Below are 20,838 nucleotides of genomic sequence, written 5' to 3'. Positions count from 1 at the left end.
AGTGCTGAGGGGGCAGCAGGTACTGGGATGGTCAGTGCTGAGGGAGCAGCAGGTACTGGGATGGTCAGCGCTGAGGGAGCAGGTACTGGGATGGTCAGTGCTGAGGGAGCAGGTACTGGGATGGTCAGCGCTGAGGGGGCAGCAGGTACTGGGATGGTCAGTGCTGAGGGGGCAGGTACTGGGATGGTCAGTGCTGAGGGAGCAGGTACTGGGATGGTCAGCGCTGAGGGAGCAGCAGGTACTGGGATGGTCAGTGCTGAGGGAGCAGGTACTGGGATGGTCAGTGCTGAGGGAGCAGCAGGTACTGGGATGGTCAGTGCTGAGGGGGCAGGTACTGGGATGGTCAGTGCTGAGGGAGCAGGTACTGGGATGGTCAGTGCTGAGGGAGCAGGTACTGGGATGGTCAGTGCTGAGGGAGCAGCAGGTACTGGGATGGTCAGTGCTGAGGGAGCAGGTACTGGGATGGTCAGTGCTGAGGGGAGCAGCAGGTACTGGGATGGTCAGTGCTGAGGGGGCAGGTACTGGGATGGTCAGCGCTGAGGGAGCAGGTACTGGGATGGTCAGCGCTGAGGGGGCAGGTACTGGGATGGTCAGTGCTGAGGGGAGCAGCAGGTACTGGGATGGTCAGTGCTGAGGGGGCAGGTACTGGGATGGTCAGCGCTGAGGGAGCAGGTACTGGGATGGTCAGCGCTGAGGGGGCAGGTACTGGGATGGTCAGCGCTGAGGGAGCAGGTACTGGGATGGTCAGCGCTGAGGGGGCAGGTACTGGGATGGTCAGCGCTGAGGGGGCAGGTACTGGGATGGTCAGCGCTGAGGGGGGCAGCAGGTACTGGGATGGTCAGTGCTGAGGGAGCAGGTACTGGGATGGTCAGCGCTGAGGGGGCAGCAGGTACTGGGATGGTCAGTGCTGAGGGAGCAGGTACTGGGATGGTCAGTGCTGAGGGAGCAGCAGGTACTGGGATGGTCAGCGCTGAGGGAGCAGGTACTGGGATGGTCAGCGCTGAGGGAGCAGGTACTGGGATGGTCAGCGCTGAGGGGGCAGGTACTGGGATGGTCAGTGCTGAGGGGGGCAGCAGGTACTGGGATGGTCAGTGCTGAGGGAGCAGGTACTGGGATGGTCAGTGCTGAGGGGAGCAGCAGGTACTGGGATGGTCAGCGCTGAGGGAGCAGGAACTGGGATGGTCAGTGCTGAGGGGGCAGCAGGTACTGGGATGGTCAGTGCTGAGGGGAGCAGCAGGTACTGGGATGGTCAGCGCTGAGGGAGCAGGTACTGGGATGGTCAGTGCTGAGGGGAGCAGCAGGTACTGGGATGGTCAGTGCTGAGGGAGCAGCAGGTACTGGGATGGTCAGTGCTGAGGGAGCAGCAGGTACTGGGATGGTCAGTGCTGAGGGGGCAGCAGGTACTGGGATGGTCAGCGCTGAGGGGGCAGGTACTGGGATGGTCAGCGCTGAGGGAGCAGCAGGTACTGGGATGGTCAGTGCTGAGGGAGCAGGTACTGGGATGGTCAGTGCTGAGGGAGCAGCAGGTACTGGGATGGTCAGTGCTGAGGGGGCAGGTACTGGGATGGTCAGTGCTGAGGGGCAGGTACTGGGATGGTCAGTGCTGAGGGAGCAGGTACTGGGATGGTCAGTGCTGAGGGAGCAGCAGGTACTGGGATGGTCAGTGCTGAGGGGCAGGTACTGGGATGGTCAGTGCTGAGGGAGCAGGTACTGGGATGGTCAGTGCTGAGGGAGCAGCAGGTACTGGGATGGTCAGTGCTGAGGGGCAGGTACTGGGATGGTCAGTGCTGAGGGAGCAGGTACTGGGATGGTCAGTGCTGAGGGAGCAGGTACTGGGATGGTCAGTGCTGAGGGAGCAGCAGGTACTGGGATGGTCAGTGCTGAGGGGGCAGGTACTGGGATGGTCAGCGCTGAGGGGGCAGGTACTGGGATGGTCAGCGCTGAGGGAGCAGCAGGTACTGGGATGGTCAGTGCTGAGGGGGCAGGTACTGGGATGGTCAGTGCTGAGGGAGCAGCAGGTACTGGGATGGTCAGTGCTGAGGGAGCAGCAGGTACTGGGATGGTCAGTGCTGAGGGGGCAGCAGGTACTGGGATGGTCAGGGCTGAGGGAGCAGGTACTGGGATGGTCAGGGCTGAGGGAGCAGGTACTGGGATGGTCAGTGCTGAGGGGGCAGCAGGTACTGGGATGGTCAGTGCTGAGGGAGCAGGTACTGGGATGGTCAGTGCTGAGGGGAGCAGCAGGTACTGGGATGGTCAGCGCTGAGGGAGCAGGTACTGGGATGGTCAGTGCTGAGGGAGCAGGTACTGGGATGGTCAGCGCTGAGGGGGCAGGTACTGGGATGGTCAGTGCTGAGGGGGCAGCAGGTACTGGGATGGTCAGTGCTGAGGGAGCAGGTACTGGGATGGTCAGTGCTGAGGGGAGCAGCAGGTACTGGGATGGTCAGCGCTGAGGGAGCAGGAACTGGGATGGTCAGTGCTGAGGGGCAGCAGGTACTGGGATGGTCAGTGCTGAGGGGAGCAGCAGGTACTGGGATGGTCAGCGCTGAGGGAGCAGGAACTGGGATGGTCAGTGCTGAGGGAGCAGGTACTGGGATGGTCAGTGCTGAGGGAGCAGCAGGTACTGGGATGGTCAGTGCTGAGGGAGCAGCAGGTACTGGGATGGTCAGTGCTGAGGGGGCAGCAGGTACTGGGATGGTCAGCGCTGAGGGGGCAGGTACTGGGATGGTCAGCGCTGAGGGAGCAGCAGGTACTGGGATGGTCAGTGCTGAGGGAGCAGGTACTGGGATGGTCAGTGCTGAGGGAGCAGGTACTGGGATGGTCAGTGCTGAGGGAGCAGCAGGTACTGGGATGGTCAGTGCTGAGGGGACAGGTACTGGGATGGTCAGTGCTGAGGGAGCAGGTACTGGGATGGTCAGTGCTGAGGGAGCAGCAGGTACTGGGATGGTCAGTGCTGAGGGAGCAGGTACTGGGATGGTCAGTGCTGAGGGAGCAGCAGGTACTGGGATGGTCAGTGCTGAGGGAGCAGGTACTGGGATGGTCAGTGCTGAGGGAGCAGCAGGTACTGGGATGGTCAGTGCTGAGGGGGCAGGTACTGGGATGGTCAGTGCTGAGGGAGCAGGTACTGGGATGGTCAGTGCTGAGGGAGCAGGTACTGGGATGGTCAGTGCTGAGGGAGCAGCAGGTACTGGGATGGTCAGTGCTGAGGGGGCAGGTACTGGGATGGTCAGCGCTGAGGGGGCAGGGTACTGGGATGGTCAGCGCTGAGGGAGCAGCAGGTACTGGGATGGTCAGTGGTGAGGGAGCAGGGATTGGGATGGTCAGCGCTGAGGGGGGCAGCAGGTACTGGGATGGTCAGTGCTGAGGGAGCAGCAGGTACTGGGATGGTCAGCGCTGAGGGAGCAGGTACTGGGATGGTCAGTGCTGAGGGAGCAGCAGGTACTGGGATGGTCAGTGCTGAGGGAGCAGGTACTGGGATGGTCAGTGCTGAGGGAGCAGGTACTGGGATGGTCAGTGCTGAGGGAGCAGCAGGTACTGGGATGGTCAGCGCTGAGGGGGCAGCAGGTACTGGGATGGTCAGTGCTGAGGGAGTAGCAGGTACTGGGATGGTCAGTGCTGAGGGAGCAGGTACTGGGATGGTCAGTGCTGAGGGAGCAGCAGGTACTGGGATGGTCAGTGCTGAGGGAGCAGGTACTGGGATGGTCAGTGCTGAGGGGGCAGCAGGTACTGGGATGGTCAGTGCTGAGGCAGCAGGTACTGGGATGGTCAGCGCTGAGGGAGCAGGTACTGGGATGGTCAGTGCTGAGGGAGCAGCAGGTACTGGGATGGTCAGTGCTGAGGGAGCAGGTACTGGGATGGTCAGTGCTGAGGGAGCAGGTACTGGGATGGTCAGTGCTGAGGGAGCAGCAGGTACTGGGATGGTCAGCGCTGAGGGGGCAGCAGGTACTGGGATGGTCAGTGCTGAGGGAGTAGCAGGTACTGGGATGGTCAGTGCTGAGGGAGCAGGTACTGGGATGGTCAGTGCTGAGGGAGCAGCAGGTACTGGGATGGTCAGTGCTGAGGGAGCAGGTACTGGGATGGTCAGTGCTGAGGGGGGCAGCAGGTACTGGGATGGTCAGTGCTGAGGCAGCAGGTACTGGGATGGTCAGCGCTGAGGGAGCAGGTACTGGGATGGTCAGTGCAGAGGGAGCAGGGACTGGGATGGTCAGCGCTGAGGGAGCAGCAGGTACTGGGATGGTCAGTGCTGAGGGAGCAGGTACTGGGATGGTCAGCGCTGAGGGAGCAGGGACTGGGATGGTCAGCGCTGAGGGGGCAGGTACTGGGATGGTCAGTGCTGAGGGAGCAGGTACTGGGATGGTCAGCGCTGAGGGGGCAGGTACTGGGATGGTCAGTGCTGAGGGAGCAGGTACTGGGATGGTCAGTGCTGAGGGGGCAGGTACTGGGATGGTCAGCGCTGAGGGAGCAGGTACTGGGATGGTCAGTGCTGAGGGAGCAGGTACTGGGATGGTCAGTGCTGAGGGAGCAGGTACTGGGATGGTCAGTGCTGAGGGGGGCAGCAGGTACTGGGATGGTCAGTGCTGAGGGAGCAGGTACTGGGATGGTCAGTGCTGAGGGAGCAGGTACTGGGATGGTCAGCGCTGAGGGGGCAGGTACTGGGATGGTCAGTGCTGAGGGAGCAGGTACTGGGATGGTCAGCGCTGAGGGGGCAGGTACTGGGATGGTCAGCGCTGAGGGAGCAGGTACTGGGATGGTCAGTGCTGAGGGAGCAGGTACTGGGATGGTCAGCGCTGAGGGGGCAGGTACTGGGATGGTCAGCGCTGAGGGAGCAGGTACTGGGATGGTCAGCGCTGAGGGAGCAGGTACTGGGATGGTCAGTGCTGAGGGAGCAGGTACTGGGATGGTCAGTGCTGAGGGAGCAGCAGGTACTGGGATGGTCAGTGCTGAGGGAGCAGCAGGTACTGGGATGGTCAGTGCTGAGGGAGCAGGTACTGGGATGGTCAGGGCTGAGGGAGCAGGTACTGGGATGGTCAGTGCTGAGGGGGCAGCAGGTACTGGGATGGTCAGCGCTGAGGGGGCAGGGTACTGGGATGGTCAGCGCTGAGGGGGGCAGCAGGTACTGGGATGGTCAGTGCTGAGGGAGCAGCAGGTACTGGGATGGTCAGCGCTGAGGGAGCAGGTACTGGGATGGTCAGTGCTGAGGGAGCAGCAGGTACTGGGATGGTCAGTGCTGAGGGAGCAGCAGGTACTGGGATGGTCAGTGCTGAGGGAGCAGCAGGTACTGGGATGGTCAGCGCTGAGGGGGGCAGCAGGTACTGGGATGGTCAGTGCTGAGGGAGTAGCAGGTACTGGGATGGTCAGTGCTGAGGGAGCAGGTACTGGGATGGTCAGTGCTGAGGGAGCAGCAGGTACTGGGATGGTCAGTGCTGAGGGAGCAGGTACTGGGATGGTCAGTGCTGAGGGGGGCAGCAGGTACTGGGATGGTCAGTGCTGAGGCAGCAGGTACTGGGATGGTCAGCGCTGAGGGAGCAGGTACTGGGATGGTCAGTGCTGAGGGAGCAGTGACTGGGATGGTCAGCGCTGAGGGAGCAGCAGGTACTGGGATGGTCAGTGCTGAGGGAGCAGGTACTGGGATGGTCAGCGCTGAGGGAGCAGGGACTGGGATGGTCAGCGCTGAGGGGGCAGGTACTGGGATGGTCAGTGCTGAGGGAGCAGGTACTGGGATGGTCAGTGCTGAGGGAGCAGGTACTGGGATGGTCAGCGCTGAGGGGGCAGGTACTGGGATGGTCAGTGCTGAGGGAGCAGGTACTGGGATGGTCAGCGCTGAGGGGGCAGGTACTGGGATGGTCAGCGCTGAGGGAGCAGGTACTGGGATGGTCAGTGCTGAGGGAGCAGGTACTGGGATGGTCAGCGCTGAGGGGGCAGGTACTGGGATGGTCAGCGCTGAGGGAGCAGGTACTGGGATGGTCAGCGCTGAGGGAGCAGGTACTGGGATGGTCAGTGCTGAGGGAGCAGGTACTGGGATGGTCAGTGCTGAGGGAGCAGCAGGTACTGGGATGGTCAGTGCTGAGGGAGCAGCAGGTACTGGGATGGTCAGTGCTGTGGGGGCAGCAGGTACTGGGATGGTCAGTGCTGAGGGAGCAGGTACTGGGATGGTCAGGGCTGAGGGAGCAGGTACTGGGATGGTCAGTGCTGAGGGGCAGCAGGTACTGGGATGGTCAGCGCTGAGGGGGCAGGGTACTGGGATGGTCAGCGCTGAGGGAGCAGCAGGTACTGGGATGGTCAGTGCTGAGGGAGCAGGTACTGGGATGGTCAGTGCTGAGGGGGGCAGCAGGTACTGGGATAGTCAGCGCTGAGGGGGGCAGCAGGTACTGGGATGGTCAGTGCTGAGGGGGCTGGTACTGGGATGGTCAGTGCTGAGGGGGCTGGTACTGGGATGGTCAGTGCTGAGGGAGCAGCAGGTACTGGGATGGTCAGTGCTGAGGAAGCAGGTACTGGGATGGTCAGTGCTGAGGGGGGCAGGTACTGGGATGGTCAGTGCTGAGGGGGCAGGTACTGGGATGGTCAGTGCTGAGGGAGCAGGTACTGGGATGGTCAGTGCTGAGGGAGCAGCAGGTACTGGGATGGTCAGTGCTGAGGAAGCAGGTACTGGGATGGTCAGTGCTGAGGGAGCAGGTACTGGGATGGTCAGTGCTGAGGGGGGCAGCAGGTACTGGGATGGTCAGTGCTGAGGAAGCAGGTACTGGGATGGTCAGTGCTGAGGGAGCAGCAGGTACTGGGATGGTCAGTGCTGAGGGAGCAGGTACTGGGATGGTCAGTGCTGAGGGAGCAGCAGGTACTGGGATGGTCAGTGCTGAGGAAGCAGGTACTGGGATGGTCAGCGCTGAGGGGGGCAGCAGGTACTGGGATGGTCAGTGCTGAGGAAGCAGGTACTGGGATGGTCAGTGCTGAGGGAGCAGGTACTGGGATGGTCAGCGCTGAGGGGGGCAGCAGGTACTGGGATGGTCAGTGCTGAGGAAGCAGGTACTGGGATGGTCAGGGCTGAGGGAGCAGCAGGAACTGGGATGGTCAGTGCTGTGGGAGCAGGTACTGGGATGGTCAGCGCTGAGGGGGCACCAGGTACTGGGATGGTCAGTGCTGAGGGAGCAGCAGGTACTGGGATGGTCAGTGCTGAGGGGGCAGGTACTGGGATGGTCAGCGCTGAGGGGGCAGGTACTGGGATGGTCAGCGCTGAGGGAGCAGGAACTGGGATGGTCAGCGCTGAGGGAGCAGGTACTGGGATGGTCAGTGCTGAGGGAGCAGGTACTGGGATGGTCAGTGCTGAGGGGGCACCAGGTACTGGGATGGTCAGTGCTGAGGGAGCAGGTACTGGGATGGTCAGCGCTGAGGGGGCAGCAGGTGCTGGGATGGTCAGTGCTGAGGGAGCAGGTAATGGGATGGTCAGCGCTGAGGGGGCAGCAGGTGCTGGGATGGTCAGTGCTGAGGGAGCAGGTACTGGGATGGTCAGCGCTGAGGGAGCAGGTACTGGGATGGTCAGCGCTGAGGGAGCAGGTACTGGGATGGTCAGCGCTGAGGGGGCAGCAGGTGCTGGGATGGTCAGTGCTGAGGGAGCAGGTACTGGGATGGTCAGCGCTGAGGGAGCAGCAGGTACTGGGATGGTCAGCGCTGAGGGAGCAGGTACTGGGATGGTCAGTGCTGAGGGAGCAGCAGGTACTGGGATGGTCAGCGCTGAGGGAGCAGGTACTGGGATAGTCAGTGCTGAGGGGGCAGGTACTGGGATGGTCAGTGCTGAGGGAGCAGGTACTGGGATGGTCAGTGCTGAGGGAGCAGGTACTGGGATGGTCAGTGCTGAGGAGCAGCAGGTACTGGGATGGTCAGTGCTGAGGGAGCAGGTACTGGGATGGTCAGCGCTGAGGGAGCAGCAGGTACTGGGATGGTCAGTGCTGAGGGAGCAGGTACTGGGATGGTCAGTGCTGAGGGGGCAGCAGGTACTGGGATGGTCAGTGCTGAGGGAGCAGCAGGTACTGGGATGGTCAGTGCTGAGGGAGCAGGTACTGGGATGGTCAGTGCTGAGGGGGGCAGCAGGTACTGGGATGGTCAGCGCTGAGGGAGCAGCAGGTACTGGGATGGTCAGTGCTGAGGGAGCAGGTACTGGGATGGTCAGTGCTGAGGGAGCAGGTACTGGGATGGTCAGTGCTGAGGGAGCAGCAGGTACTGGGATGGTCAGCGCTGAGGGGGGCAGCAGGTACTGGGATGGTCAGTGCTGAGGGGGCACCAGGTACTGGGATGGTCAGTGCTGAGGGAGCAGGTACTGGGATGGTCAGCGCTGAGGGGGCAGCAGGTGCTTGGATGGTCAGTGCTGAGGGAGCAGGTACTGGGATGGTCAGCGCTGAGGGAGCAGGTACTGGGATGGTCAGCGCTGAGGGCGCAGCAGGTGCTGGGATGGTCAGTGCTGAGGGAGCAGGTACTGGGATGGTCAGCGCTGAGGGAGCAGCAGGTACTGGGATGGTCAGCGCTGAGGGAGCAGGTACTGGGATGGTCAGTGCTGAGGGAGCAGCAGGTACTGGGATGGTCAGCGCTGAGGGAGCAGGTACTGGGACAGTCAGTGCTGAGGGGGCAGGTACTGGGATGGTCAGTGCTGAGGGAGCAGGTACTGGGATGGTCAGTGCTGAGGGAGCAGGTACTGGGATGGTCAGTGCTGAGGAGCAGCAGGTACTGGGATGGTCAGTGCTGAGGGAGCAGGTACTGGGATGGTCAGCGCTGAGGGAGCAGCAGGTACTGGGATGGTCAGTGCTGAGGGAGCAGGTACTGGGATGGTCAGTGCTGAGGGGGGCAGCAGGTACTGGGATGGTCAGTGCTGAGGGAGCAGGTACTGGGATGGTCAGTGCTGAGGGGGGCAGCAGGTACTGGGATGGTCAGCGCTGAGGGAGCAGCAGGTACTGGGATGGTCAGTGCTGAGGGAGCAGGTACTGGGATGGTCAGTGCTGAGTGAGCAGGTACTGGGATGGTCAGTGCTGAGGGAGCAGCAGGTACTGGGATGGTCAGCGCTGAGGGGGGCAGCAGGTACTGGGATGGTCAGTGCTGAGGGAGCAGCAGGTACTGGGATGGTCAGTGCTGAGGGAGCAGGTACTGGGATGGTCAGCGCTGAGGGGGCAGCAGGAACTGGGATGGTGAGCGCTGAGGGGGCAGCAGGTACTGGGATGGTCAGCGCTGAGGGAGCAGGTACTGGGATGGTCAGTGCTGAGGGAGCAGGTACTGGGATGGTCAGTGCTGAGGGGGGCAGCAGGTACTGGGATGGTCAGTGCTGAGGCAGCAGGTACTGGGATGGTCAGCGCTGAGGGAGCAGGGACTGGGATGGTCAGCGCTGAGGGAGCAGGGACTGGGATGGTCAGTGCTGTGGGAGCAGCAGGTACTGGGATGGTCAGTGCTGAGGGAGCAGGAACTGGGATGGTCAGTGCTGAGGGAGCAGGTACTGGGATGGTCAGTGCTGAGGGAGCAGGTACTGGGATGGTCAGTGCTGAGGGGGGCAGCAGGTACTGGGATGGTCAGTGCTGAGGGAGCAGGTACTGGGATGGTCAGCGCTGAGGGAGCAGGTACTGGGATGGTCAGCGCTGAGGGGTCAGGTACTGGGATGGTCAGTGCTGAGGGGGGCAGCAGGTACTGGGATGGTCAGTGCTGAGGGGGGCAGCAGGTACTGGGATGGTCAGTGCTGAGGGAGCAGGGACTGGGATGGTCAGTGCTGAGGGAGCAGGTACTGGGATGGTCAGTGCTGAGGGGGCAGCAGGTACTGGGATGGTCAGTGCTGAGGGAGCAGGTACTGGGATGGTCAGCGCTGAGGGGGCAGCAGGTACTGGGATGGTCAGCGCTGAGGGAGCAGGTACTGGGATGGTCAGCGCTGAGGGGGGCAGCAGGTACTGGGATGGTCAGCGCTGAGGGAGCAGGTACTGGGATGGTCAGCGCTGAGGGGGCAGGTACTGGGATGGTCAGTGCTGAGGGGGCAGGTACTGGGATGGTCAGTGCTGAGGGAGCAGCAGGTACTGGGATGGTCAGTGCTGAGGGAGCAGGTACTGGGATGGTCAGGGCTGAGGGAGCAGGTACTGGGATGGTCAGCGCTGAGGGAGCAGGTACTGGGATGGTCAGCGCTGAGGGAGCAGGTACTGGGATGGTCAGCGCTGAGGGGGCAGGTACTGGGATGGTCAGTGCTGAGGGAGCAGGTACTGGGATGGTCAGTGCTGAGGGAGCAGGTACTGGGATGGTCAGCGCTGAGGGGGCAGGTACTGGGATGGTCAGTGCTGAGGGAGCAGGTACTGGGATGGTCAGTGCTGAGGGGCAGGTACTGGGATGGTCAGCACTGAGGGAGCAGCAGGTACTGGGATGGTCAGCGCTGAGGGAGCAGGTACTGGGATGGTCAGTGCTGAGGGAGCAGCAGGTACTGGGATGGTCAGCGCTGAGGGAGCAGGTACTGGGATGGTCAGCGCTGAGGGAGCAGGTACTGGGATGGTCAGTGCTGAGGGAGCAGGTGCTGGGATGGTCAGTGCTGAGGGAGCAGGAACTGGGATGGTCAGTGCTGAGGGAGCAGGTACTGGGATGGTCAGTGCTGAGGGGGGCAGCAGGTACTGGGATGGTCAGTGCTGAGGGGGCAGCAGGTACTGGGATGGTCAGTGCTGAGGGAGCAGGTACTGGGATGGTCAGTGCTGAGGGGGGCAGCAGGTACTGGGATGGTCAGTGCTGAGGGAGCAGGTTCTGGGATGGTCAGTGCTGAGGGAGCAGGTACTGGGATGGTCAGCGCTGAGGGTGCAGCAGGAACTGGGATGGTCAGTGCTGAGGGAGCAGGTACTGGGATGGTCACTGCTGAGGGAGCAGCAGGTACTGGGATGGTCAGTGCTGAGGGGGTCAGCAGGTACTGGGATGGTCAGTGCTGAGGGGGGCATTAGGTACTGGGATGGTCAGTGCTGAGGGGGGCAGCAGGTACTGGGATGGTCAGTGCTGAGGGAGCAGGTACTGGGATGGTCAGTGCTGAGGGGGCAGGTACTGGGATGGTCAGCGCTGAGGGAGCAGGTACTGGGATGGTCAGCGCTGAGGGAGCAGGTACTGGGATGGTCAGTGCTGAGGGAGCAGGTACTGGGATGGTCAGTGCTGAGGGAGCAGCAGGTACTGGGATGGTCAGTGCTGAGGGAGCAGCAGGTACTGGGATGGTCAGTGCTGTGGGGGCAGCAGGTACTGGGATGGTCAGTGCTGAGGGAGCAGGTACTGGGATGGTCAGGGCTGAGGGAGCAGGTACTGGGATGGTCAGTGCTGAGGGGGCAGCAGGTACTGGGATGGTCAGCGCTGAGGGGGCAGGGTACTGGGATGGTCAGCGCTGAGGGAGCAGCAGGTACTGGGATGGTCAGTGCTGAGGGGGGCAGCAGGTACTGGGATAGTCAGCGCTGAGAGGGGCAGCAGGTACTGGGATGGTCAGTGCTGAGGGGGCTGGTACTGGGATGGTCAGTGCTGAGGGGGCTGGTACTGGGATGGTCAGTGCTGAGGGAGCAGCAGGTACTGGGATGGTCAGTGCTGAGGAAGCAGGTACTGGGATGGTCAGTGCTGAGGGGGGCAGGTACTGGGATGGTCAGTGCTGAGGGAGCAGCAGGTACTGGGATGGTCAGTGCTGAGGGAGCAGGTACTGGGATGGTCAGTGCTGAGGGAGCAGCAGGTACTGGGATGGTCAGCGCTGAGGGAGCAGGTACTGGGATGGTCAGTGCTGAGGGAGCAGCAGGTACTGGGATGGTCAGCGCTGAGGGAGCAGGTACTGGGATGGTCAGCGCTGAGGGAGCAGGTACTGGGATGGTCAGTGCTGAGGGAGCAGGTGCTGGGATGGTCAGTGCTGAGGGAGCAGGAACTGGGATGGTCAGTGCTGAGGGAGCAGGTACTGGGATGGTCAGTGCTGAGGGGGGCAGCAGGTACTGGGATGGTCAGTGCTGAGGGGGCAGCAGGTACTGGGATGGTCAGTGCTGAGGGAGCAGGTACTGGGATGGTCAGTGCTGAGGGGGGCAGCAGGTACTGGGATGGTCAGTGCTGAGGGAGCAGGTTCTGGGATGGTCAGTGCTGAGGGAGCAGGTACTGGGATGGTCAGCGCTGAGGGTGCAGCAGGAACTGGGATGGTCAGTGCTGAGGGAGCAGGTACTGGGATGGTCACTGCTGAGGGAGCAGCAGGTACTGGGATGGTCAGTGCTGAGGGGGTCAGCAGGTACTGGGATGGTCAGTGCTGAGGGGGGCATTAGGTACTGGGATGGTCAGTGCTGAGGGGGGCAGCAGGTACTGGGATGGTCAGTGCTGAGGGAGCAGGTACTGGGATGGTCAGTGCTGAGGGGGCAGGTACTGGGATGGTCAGCGCTGAGGGAGCAGGTACTGGGATGGTCAGCGCTGAGGGAGCAGGTACTGGGATGGTCAGTGCTGAGGGAGCAGGTACTGGGATGGTCAGTGCTGAGGAGCAGCAGGTACTGGGATGGTCAGTGCTGAGGGAGCAGCAGGTACTGGGATGGTCAGTGCTGTGGGGGCAGCAGGTACTGGGATGGTCAGTGCTGAGGGAGCAGGTACTGGGATGGTCAGTGCTGAGGGAGCAGGTACTGGGATGGTCAGTGCTGAGGGGGCAGCAGGTACTGGGATGGTCAGCGCTGAGGGGGCAGGTACTGGGATGGTCAGCGCTGAGGGAGCAGCAGGTACTGGGATGGTCAGTGCTGAGGGGGGCAGCAGGTACTGGGATAGTCAGCGCTGAGGGGGGCAGCAGGTACTGGGATGGTCAGTGCTGAGGGGGCTGGTACTGGGATGGTCAGTGCTGAGGGAGCAGCAGGTACTGGGATGGTCAGTGCTGAGGAAGCAGGTACTGGGATGGTCAGTGCTGAGGGGGGCAGGTACTGGGATGGTCAGTGCTGAGGGGGCAGGTACTGGGATGGTCAGTGCTGAGGGAGCAGGTACTGGGATGGTCAGTGCTGAGGGAGCAGCAGGTACTGGGATGGTCAGTGCTGAGGAAGCAGGTACTGGGATGGTCAGTGCTGAGGGAGCAGGTACTGGGATGGTCAGTGCTGAGGGGGGCAGCAGGTACTGGGATGGTCAGTGCTGAGGAAGCAGCTACTGGGATGGTCAGTGCTGAGGGAGCAGCAGTTACTGGGATGGTCAGTGCTGAGGGAGCAGGTACTGGGATGGTCAGTGCTGAGGGAGCAGCAGGTACTGGGATGGTCAGTGCTGAGGAAGCAGGTACTGGGATGGTCAGCGCTGAGGGGGGCAGCAGGTACTGGGATGGTCAGTGCTGAGGAAGCAGGTACTGGGATGGTCAGTGCTGAGGGAGCAGGTACTGGGATGGTCAGCGCTGAGGGGGGCAGCAGGTACTGGGATGGTCAGTGCTGAGGAAGCAGGTACTGGGATGGTCAGGGCTGAGGGAGCAGCAGGAACTGGGATGGTCAGTGCTGAGGGAGCAGGTACTGGGATGGTCAGCGCTGAGGGGGCACCAGGTACTGGGATGGTCAGTGCTGAGGGAGCAGCAGGTACTGGGATGGTCAGTGCTGAGGGGGCAGGTACTGGGATGGTCAGCCCTGAGGGGGCAGGTACTGGGATGGTCAGCGCTGAGGGAGCAGGAACTGGGATGGTCAGCGCTGAGGGAGCAGGTACTGGGATGGTCAGTGCTGAGGGAGCAGGTACTGGGATGGTCAGTGCTGAGGGGGCACCAGGTACTGGGATGGTCAGTGCTGAGGGAGCAGGTACTGGGATGGTCAGCGCTGAGGGGGCAGCAGGTGCTGGGATGGTCAGTGCTGAGGGAGCAGGTACTGGGATGGTCAGCGCTGAGGGAGCAGGTACTGGGATGGTGAGCGCTGAGGGAGCAGGTACTGGGATGGTCAGCGCTGAGGGGGCAGCAGGTGCTGGGATGGTCAGTGCTGAGGGAGCAGGTACTGGGATGGTCAGCGCTGAGGGAGCAGCAGGTACTGGGATGGTCAGCGCTGAGGGAGCAGGTACTGGGATGGTCAGTGCTGAGGGAGCAGCAGGTACTGGGATGGTCAGCGCTGAGGGAGCAGGTACTGGGATAGTCAGTGCTGAGGGGGCAGGTACTGGGATGGTCAGTGCTGAGGGAGCAGGTACTGGGATGGTCAGTGCTGAGGGAGCAGGTACTGGGATGGTCAGTGCTAAGGAGCAGCAGGTACTGGGATGGTCAGTGCTGAGGGAGCAGGTACTGGGATGGTCAGCGCTGAGGGAGCAGCAGGTACTGGGATGGTCAGTGCTGAGGGAGCAGGTACTGGGATGGTCAGTGCTGAGGGGGGCAGCAGGTACTGGGATGGTCAGTGCTGAGGGAGCAGCAGGTACTGGGATGGTCAGTGCTGAGGGAGCAGGTACTGGGATGGTCAGTGCTGAGGGGGGCAGCAGGTACTGGGATGGTCAGCGCTGAGGGAGCAGCAGGTACTGGGATGGTCAGTGCTGAGGGAGCAGGTACTGGGATGGTCAGTGCTGAGTGAGCAGGTACTGGGATGGTCAGTGCTGAGGGGGCACCAGGTACTGGGATGGTCAGTGCTGAGGGAGCAGGTACTGGGATGGTCAGCGCTGAGGGGGCAGCAGGTGCTTGGATGGTCAGTGCTGAGGGAGCAGGTACTGGGATGGTCAGCGCTGAGGGAGCAGGTACTGGGATGGTCAGTGCTGAGGGAGCAGGTACTGGGATGGTCAGTGCTGAGGGAGCAGGTACTGGGATGGTCAGTGCTGAGGAGCAGCAGGTACTGGGATGGTCAGTGCTGAGGGAGCAGGTACTGGGATGGTCAGCGCTGAGGGAGCAGCAGGTACTGGGATGGTCAGTGCTGAGGGAGCAGGTACTGGGATGGTCAGTGCTGAGTGAGCAGGTACTGGGATGGTCAGTGCTGAGGGAGCAGCAGGTACTGGGATGGTCAGCGCTGAGGGGGGCAGCAGGTACTGGGATGGTCAGTGCTGAGGGAGCAGCAGGTACTGGGATGGTCAGTGCTGAGGGAGCAGGTACTGGGATGGTCAGCGCTGAGGGGGCAGCAGGAACTGGGATGGTGAGCGCTGAGGGGGCAGCAGGTACTGGGATGGTCAGCGCTGAGGGAGCAGGTACTGGGATGGTCAGTGCTGAGGGAGCAGGTACTGGGATGGTCAGTGCTGAGGGGGGCAGCAGGTACTGGGATGGTCAGTGCTGAGGCAGCAGGTACTGGGATGGTCAGCGCTGAGGGAGCAGGGACTGGGATGGTCAGCGCTGAGGGAGCAGGGACTGGGATGGTCAGTGCTGGGGGAGCAGCAGGTACTGGGATGGTCAGTGCTGAGGGAGCAGGAACTGGGATGGTCAGTGCTGAGGGAGCAGGTACTGGGATGGTCAGTGCTGAGGGAGCAGGTACTGGGATGGTCAGTGCTGAGGGGGGCAGCAGGTACTGGGATGGTCAGTGCTGAGGCAGCAGGTACTGGGATGGTCAGCGCTGAGGGAGCAGGAACTGGGATGGTCAGTGCTGAGGGAGCAGGTACTGGGATGGTCAGCGCTGAGGGAGCAGGGACTGGGATGGTCCGCGCTGAGGGGTCAGGTACTGGGATGGTCAGTGCTGAGGGAGCAGGTACTGGGATGGTCAGTGCTGAGGGAGCAGGTACTGGGATGGTCAGTGCTGAGGGCGGCAGCAGGTACTGGGATGGGCAGTGCTGAGGGGGGCAGCAGGTACTGGGATGGTCAGTGCTGAGGGGGGCAGCAGGTACTGGGATGGTCAGTGCTGAGGGAGCAGGGACTGGGATGGTCAGTGCTGAGGGAGCAGGTACTGGGATGGTCAGTGCTGAGGGGGGCAGCAGGTACTGGGATGGTCAGTGCTGAGGGAGCAGGTACTGGGATGGTCAGCGCTGAGGGGGGCAGCAGGTACTGGGATGGTCAGCGCTGAGGGAGCAGGTACTGGGATGGTCAGCGCTGAGGGGGGCAGCAGGTACTGGGATGGTCAGCGCTGAGGGAGCAGGTACTGGGATGGTCAGTGCTGAGGGGGCAGGTACTGGGATGGTCAGTGCTGAGGGAGCAGCAGGTACTGGGATGGTCAGTGCTGAGGGAGCAGGTACTGGGATGGTCAGGGCTGAGGGAGCAGGTACTGGGATGGTCAGCGCTGAGGGAGCAGGAACTGGGATGGTCAGCGCTGAGGGAGCAGGTACTGGGATGGTCAGCGCTGAGGGGGCAGGTACTGGGATGGTCAGTGCTGAGGGAGCAGGTACTGGGATGGTCAGTGCTGAGGGAGCAGGAACTGGGATGGTCAGCGCTGAGGGGGCAGGTACTGGGATGGTCAGTGCTGAGGGAGCAGGTACTGGGATGGTCAGTGCTGAGGGGCAGGTACTGGGATGGTCAGCACTGAGGGAGCAGCAGGTACTGGGATGGTCAGCGCTGAGGGAGCAGGTACTGGGATGGTCAGTGCTGAGGGAGCAGCAGGTCCTGGGATGGTCAGCGCTGAGGGAGCAGGTACTGGGATGGTCAGCGCTGAGGGAGCAGGTACTGGGATGGTCAGTGCTGAGGGAGCAGGTGCTGGGATGGTCAGTGCTGAGGGAGCAGGAACTGGGATGGTCAGTGCTGAGGGAGCAGGTACTGGGATGGTCAGTGCTGAGGGGGGCAGCAGGTACTGGGATGGTCAGTGCTGAGGGGGCAGCAGGTACTGGGATGGTCAGTGCTGAGGGAGCAGGTACTGGGATGGTCAGTGCTGAGGGGGGCAGCAGGTACTGGGATGGTCAGTGCTGAGGGAGCAGGTTCTGGGATGGTCAGTGCTGAGGGAGCAGGTACTGGGATGGTCAGCGCTGAGGGTGCAGCAGGAACTGGGATGGTCAGTGCTGAGGGAGCAGGTACTGGGATGGTCACTGCTGAGGGTGCAGCAGGTACTGGGATGGTCAGTGCTGAGGGGGTCAGCAGGTACTGGGATGGTCAGTGCTGAGGGGGGCATTAGGTACTGGGATGGTCAGTGCTGAGGGGGCAGCAGGTACTGGGATGGTCAGTGCTGAGGGGGGCAGCAGGTACTGGGATGGTCAGCGCTGAGGGAGCAGCAGGTACTGGGATGGTCAGCGCTGAGGGAGCAGGTACTGGGATGGTCAGCGCTGAGGGGGGCAACAGGTACTGGGATGGTCAGCGCTGAGGGAGCAGGTACTGGGATGGTCAGCGCTGAGGGAGCAGCAGGTACTGGGATGGTCAGCGCTGAGGGAGCAGGTACTGGGATGGTCAGCGCTGAGGGAGCAGCAGGTACATAGAACATAGAACATAGAAAGATACAGCGCAGTACAGGCCCTTCGGCCCTCGATGTTGCGCCGACCGAATCCTACCTAACCTACACTAGCCCAATAACTTCCATATGCCTATCCAATGCCGGCTTAAATGACCATAAAGAAGGAGAGTTCACCACTGATACGGGCAGGGCATTCCATGAACTCACAACCCGCTGTGTAAAGAATCTACCCCTAACATCTGTCCTATACCTACCACCCCTTAATTTAAAGCTGTGTCCCCTAGTAACACCTGACTCCATTAGCGGTAAAAGGTTCTCAGTGTCTACCCTATCTAAACCCCTAATCATCTTATACACCTCTATCAAATCTCCCCTAAACCTTCTCTTCTCCAATGAGAACAGCCCCAAGTGCCTCAGCCTTTCCTCATAAGATTTTCCTACCATTCCAGGCAACATCCTGGTAAACCTCCTCTGCACTCGTTCCAATGCCTCCACATCCTTCCTATAGTATGGCGACCAAAACTGCACACAATACTCCAGATGAGGCCTCACCAGAGTCTTATACAACTGCAACATGACCTCAGGACTCTGGAACTCAATTCCTCTACCAATAAAGCCCAGTACACCATATGCCTTCCTCACAGCACTATTTACCTGGGTGGCAACTTTCAGAGATCTGTGTACATGGACACCAAGATCCCTCTGCTCATCCACACTACCAAGTAGCCTACCATTAGCCCAGTAATCCATCATCTTGTTACTCCTACCAAAGTGAATGACTTCACACTTAGCTACATTGAATTCCATTTGCCACATTTCTGCCCAGCTCTGCAACTTATCTATATCCCGCTGTAACCTACCACTTCCTTCCTCACTATCCACAACTCCACCGACTTTTGTGTCATCCGCAAACTTGCTTACCCAGCTTTCAAGCCCTTCCTCTAGATCATTTATAAAGATAACAAAAAGCAATGGTCCCAAAACAGATCCTTGTGGTACACCGCTAGTAACTGCGCTCCAAGATGAACATAATCCATCAACTACTACCCTCTGTCTCCTTCCAGCCAGCCAATTCCTAATCCAAACCTCTAATGTATCCTCAATGCCATACCTCCGTAGTTTTAGCATTAGCCTACCATGGGGAACCTTATCGAACGCCTTACTAAAATCCATATACACATCATCTACCCTCGTCCACTTCCTTAGTCACCTGCTCAAAGAACTCAATAAGGTTTGTGAGGCACGACCTGCCCTTCACAAAACCATGCTGGCTATCTCTGATCACGTTATTCCTATCCAGATGTTCATAAATCTTATCCCTTACCATTCTCTCTAAGACTTTGCCCACCACTGAAGTCAGACTCACTGGCCTATAGTTACTCGGGCTATCCCTACTCCCCTTCTAGATACTGGGATGGTCAGTGCTGAGGGAGCAGGGATCACACTGGGGACACAGGGAGACAGGGATCACACTGGGGACACAGGGAGACAGGGATCACACTGGGGACACAGGGAGACAGGGATCACACTGGGGACACAGGGAGACAGGAATCACACTGGGGACACAGGGAGACGGGGATCACACTGGGGACACAGGGAGACGGGGATCACACTGGGGACACAGGGAGACGGGGATCACACTGGAGACACAGGGAGACGGGGATCACACTGGGGACACAGGGAGACGGGGATCACACTGGGGACACAGGGAGACAGGGATCACACTGGGGACACAGAGAGACAGGGATCACACTGGGGACACAGAGAGACGGGGATCACACTGGGGACACAGGGAGACAGGGATCACACTGGGGACACAGAGAGACAGGGATCACACTGGGGACACAGGGAGACGGGGATCACACTGGGGACACAGGGAGACGGGGATCACACTGGGGACACAGGGAGACGGGGATCACACTGCGGACACAGGGAGACGGGGATCACACTGGGGACACAGGGAGACGGGGATCACACTGGGGACACAGGGAGACAGGGATCACACTGGAGACGCAGGGAGACAGGGATCACACTGGGGACACAGGGAGACAGGATTCACACTGGGGACACAGGGAGACAGGGATCACACTGGTGACACAGAGAGACAGGGATCACACTGGGGACACAGGGAGACAGGGATCACTCTGGGGACACAGGGAGACAGGGATCACACTGGAGACACAGGGAGACAGGGATCACACTGGGGACACAGGGAGACAGGGATCACACTGGGGACACAGGGAGACGGGGATCACACTGGGGACACAGGGAGACGGGGATCACACTGGGGACACAGGGAGACAGGGATCACACTGGGGACACAGGGAGACAGGGATCACACTGGGGACACAGGGAGACGGGGATCACACTGGGGACACAGGGAGACAGGGATCACACTGGGGACACAGGGATCACACTGGGGAGACAGGGATCACACTGGGGACACAGGGATCACACTGGGGAGACAGGGATCACACTGGGGACACAGGGAGATAGGGATCACACTGGGGACACAGGGAGACAGGGATCACACTGGGGACACAGGGATCACACTGGGGAGACAGGGATCACACTGGGGAGACGGGCATCACACTGGGGACACAGGGAGACAGGGATCACACTGGGGACACAGGGAGACAGGGATCACACTGGGGACACAGGGATCACACTGGGGAGACAGGGATCACACTGGGGACACAGGGATCACACTGGGGAGACAGGGATCACACTGGGGACACAGGGAGACAGGGATCACACTGGGGAGACAGGGATCACACTGGGGAGACAGGGATCACACTGGGGATATTGATCACGTGGAGATAGGGAGATATTCACTCCGGTAGGGATGACGTCAACTGACCTTTTCTTCCCGTCCTGGCTTCGTCTTTCTTCTGCTGGATCTGGGTGTTGGACAGTAGCTTCTCTGGAACGACAGGATCTCTCTGAGGAGGGGTTCGGGGAGAGAAGCATTGATTGGGTCAGGTGAATTGGCCATGCTAAATTGTCCGTAGTGTTAGGTAAGGGGTAAATGTAGGGGTATGGGTGGGTTGCGCTTCGGCGGGTCGGTGTGGACTTGTTGGGCCGAAGGGCCTGTTTCCACACTGTAAGTAATCTAATTACCGCAAAGGCTTGCAGCGGCGCGGCAGAACCACGTTCAACTCTGCAGCCTACACCGTCGCGATGGAACTAAACCGGAACGCGCCAGAGAAACTCAGCAGCTCGGGCAGCTTCTGAGGAGAGAGGTACGGAGCTCGCGTTTCCTCCCAACCGACCGTAGCCAGGGTGTGAGAGCGGTGTGTGTCAGGACAGGGCCTGGGTCCTCAGAGATGGAGGCGTTCAGTCTCTGACATTCCCGAAGTCCGTCATTGAGTTATCAAGGCCGCAGGGTCCCCGAGGGAGCTCTGAGATGTTATTCTTTCAGCTTTGTTGGAGCACTGCAGGGAACGGGGTGGGGCGACTGGAGGCCCACTTCCCCAGAGAAAGCAGGGAGCGCAACAAAGGTTTGGTCTGCTGGATTCTGGGAATGGCAGGTTGGCTCCATGGCCGACCGGGGATCGGTGAGGAACACTTGGGTTTACTAGGCTGAGTCAGAGAAATTCTAACAGGGGTGGGGGGGAAGAGGGGGCGGTAACGGCAGGAACGATGCTCCTCA

General features: G+C 60.9%; 1 protein-coding gene across 2 annotated transcripts in view; it reads right to left on the bottom strand.

Moving 5' to 3' along the window:
* Positions 1-20,838, bottom strand: part of lrrc71 (leucine rich repeat containing 71) — a 131,356-nt gene that overhangs the window by 46,574 nt on the left and 63,944 nt on the right. For both annotated transcript variants that reach the window (XM_060820745.1, XM_060820746.1), the window contains one exon: positions 20,047-20,128. In XM_060820745.1, coding sequence (XP_060676728.1) covers positions 20,047-20,128 — 82 coding nt within the window. The remainder of the gene's footprint in view (positions 1-20,046; positions 20,129-20,838) is intronic.

The sequence above is a fragment of the Hemiscyllium ocellatum genome, chromosome 50 (genome assembly GCF_020745735.1).
Source record: "Hemiscyllium ocellatum isolate sHemOce1 chromosome 50, sHemOce1.pat.X.cur, whole genome shotgun sequence".
Classification (NCBI taxonomy): Eukaryota; Metazoa; Chordata; class Chondrichthyes; order Orectolobiformes; family Hemiscylliidae; genus Hemiscyllium; species Hemiscyllium ocellatum.
This window is presented reverse-complemented; position numbering and strand designations above follow the sequence as displayed.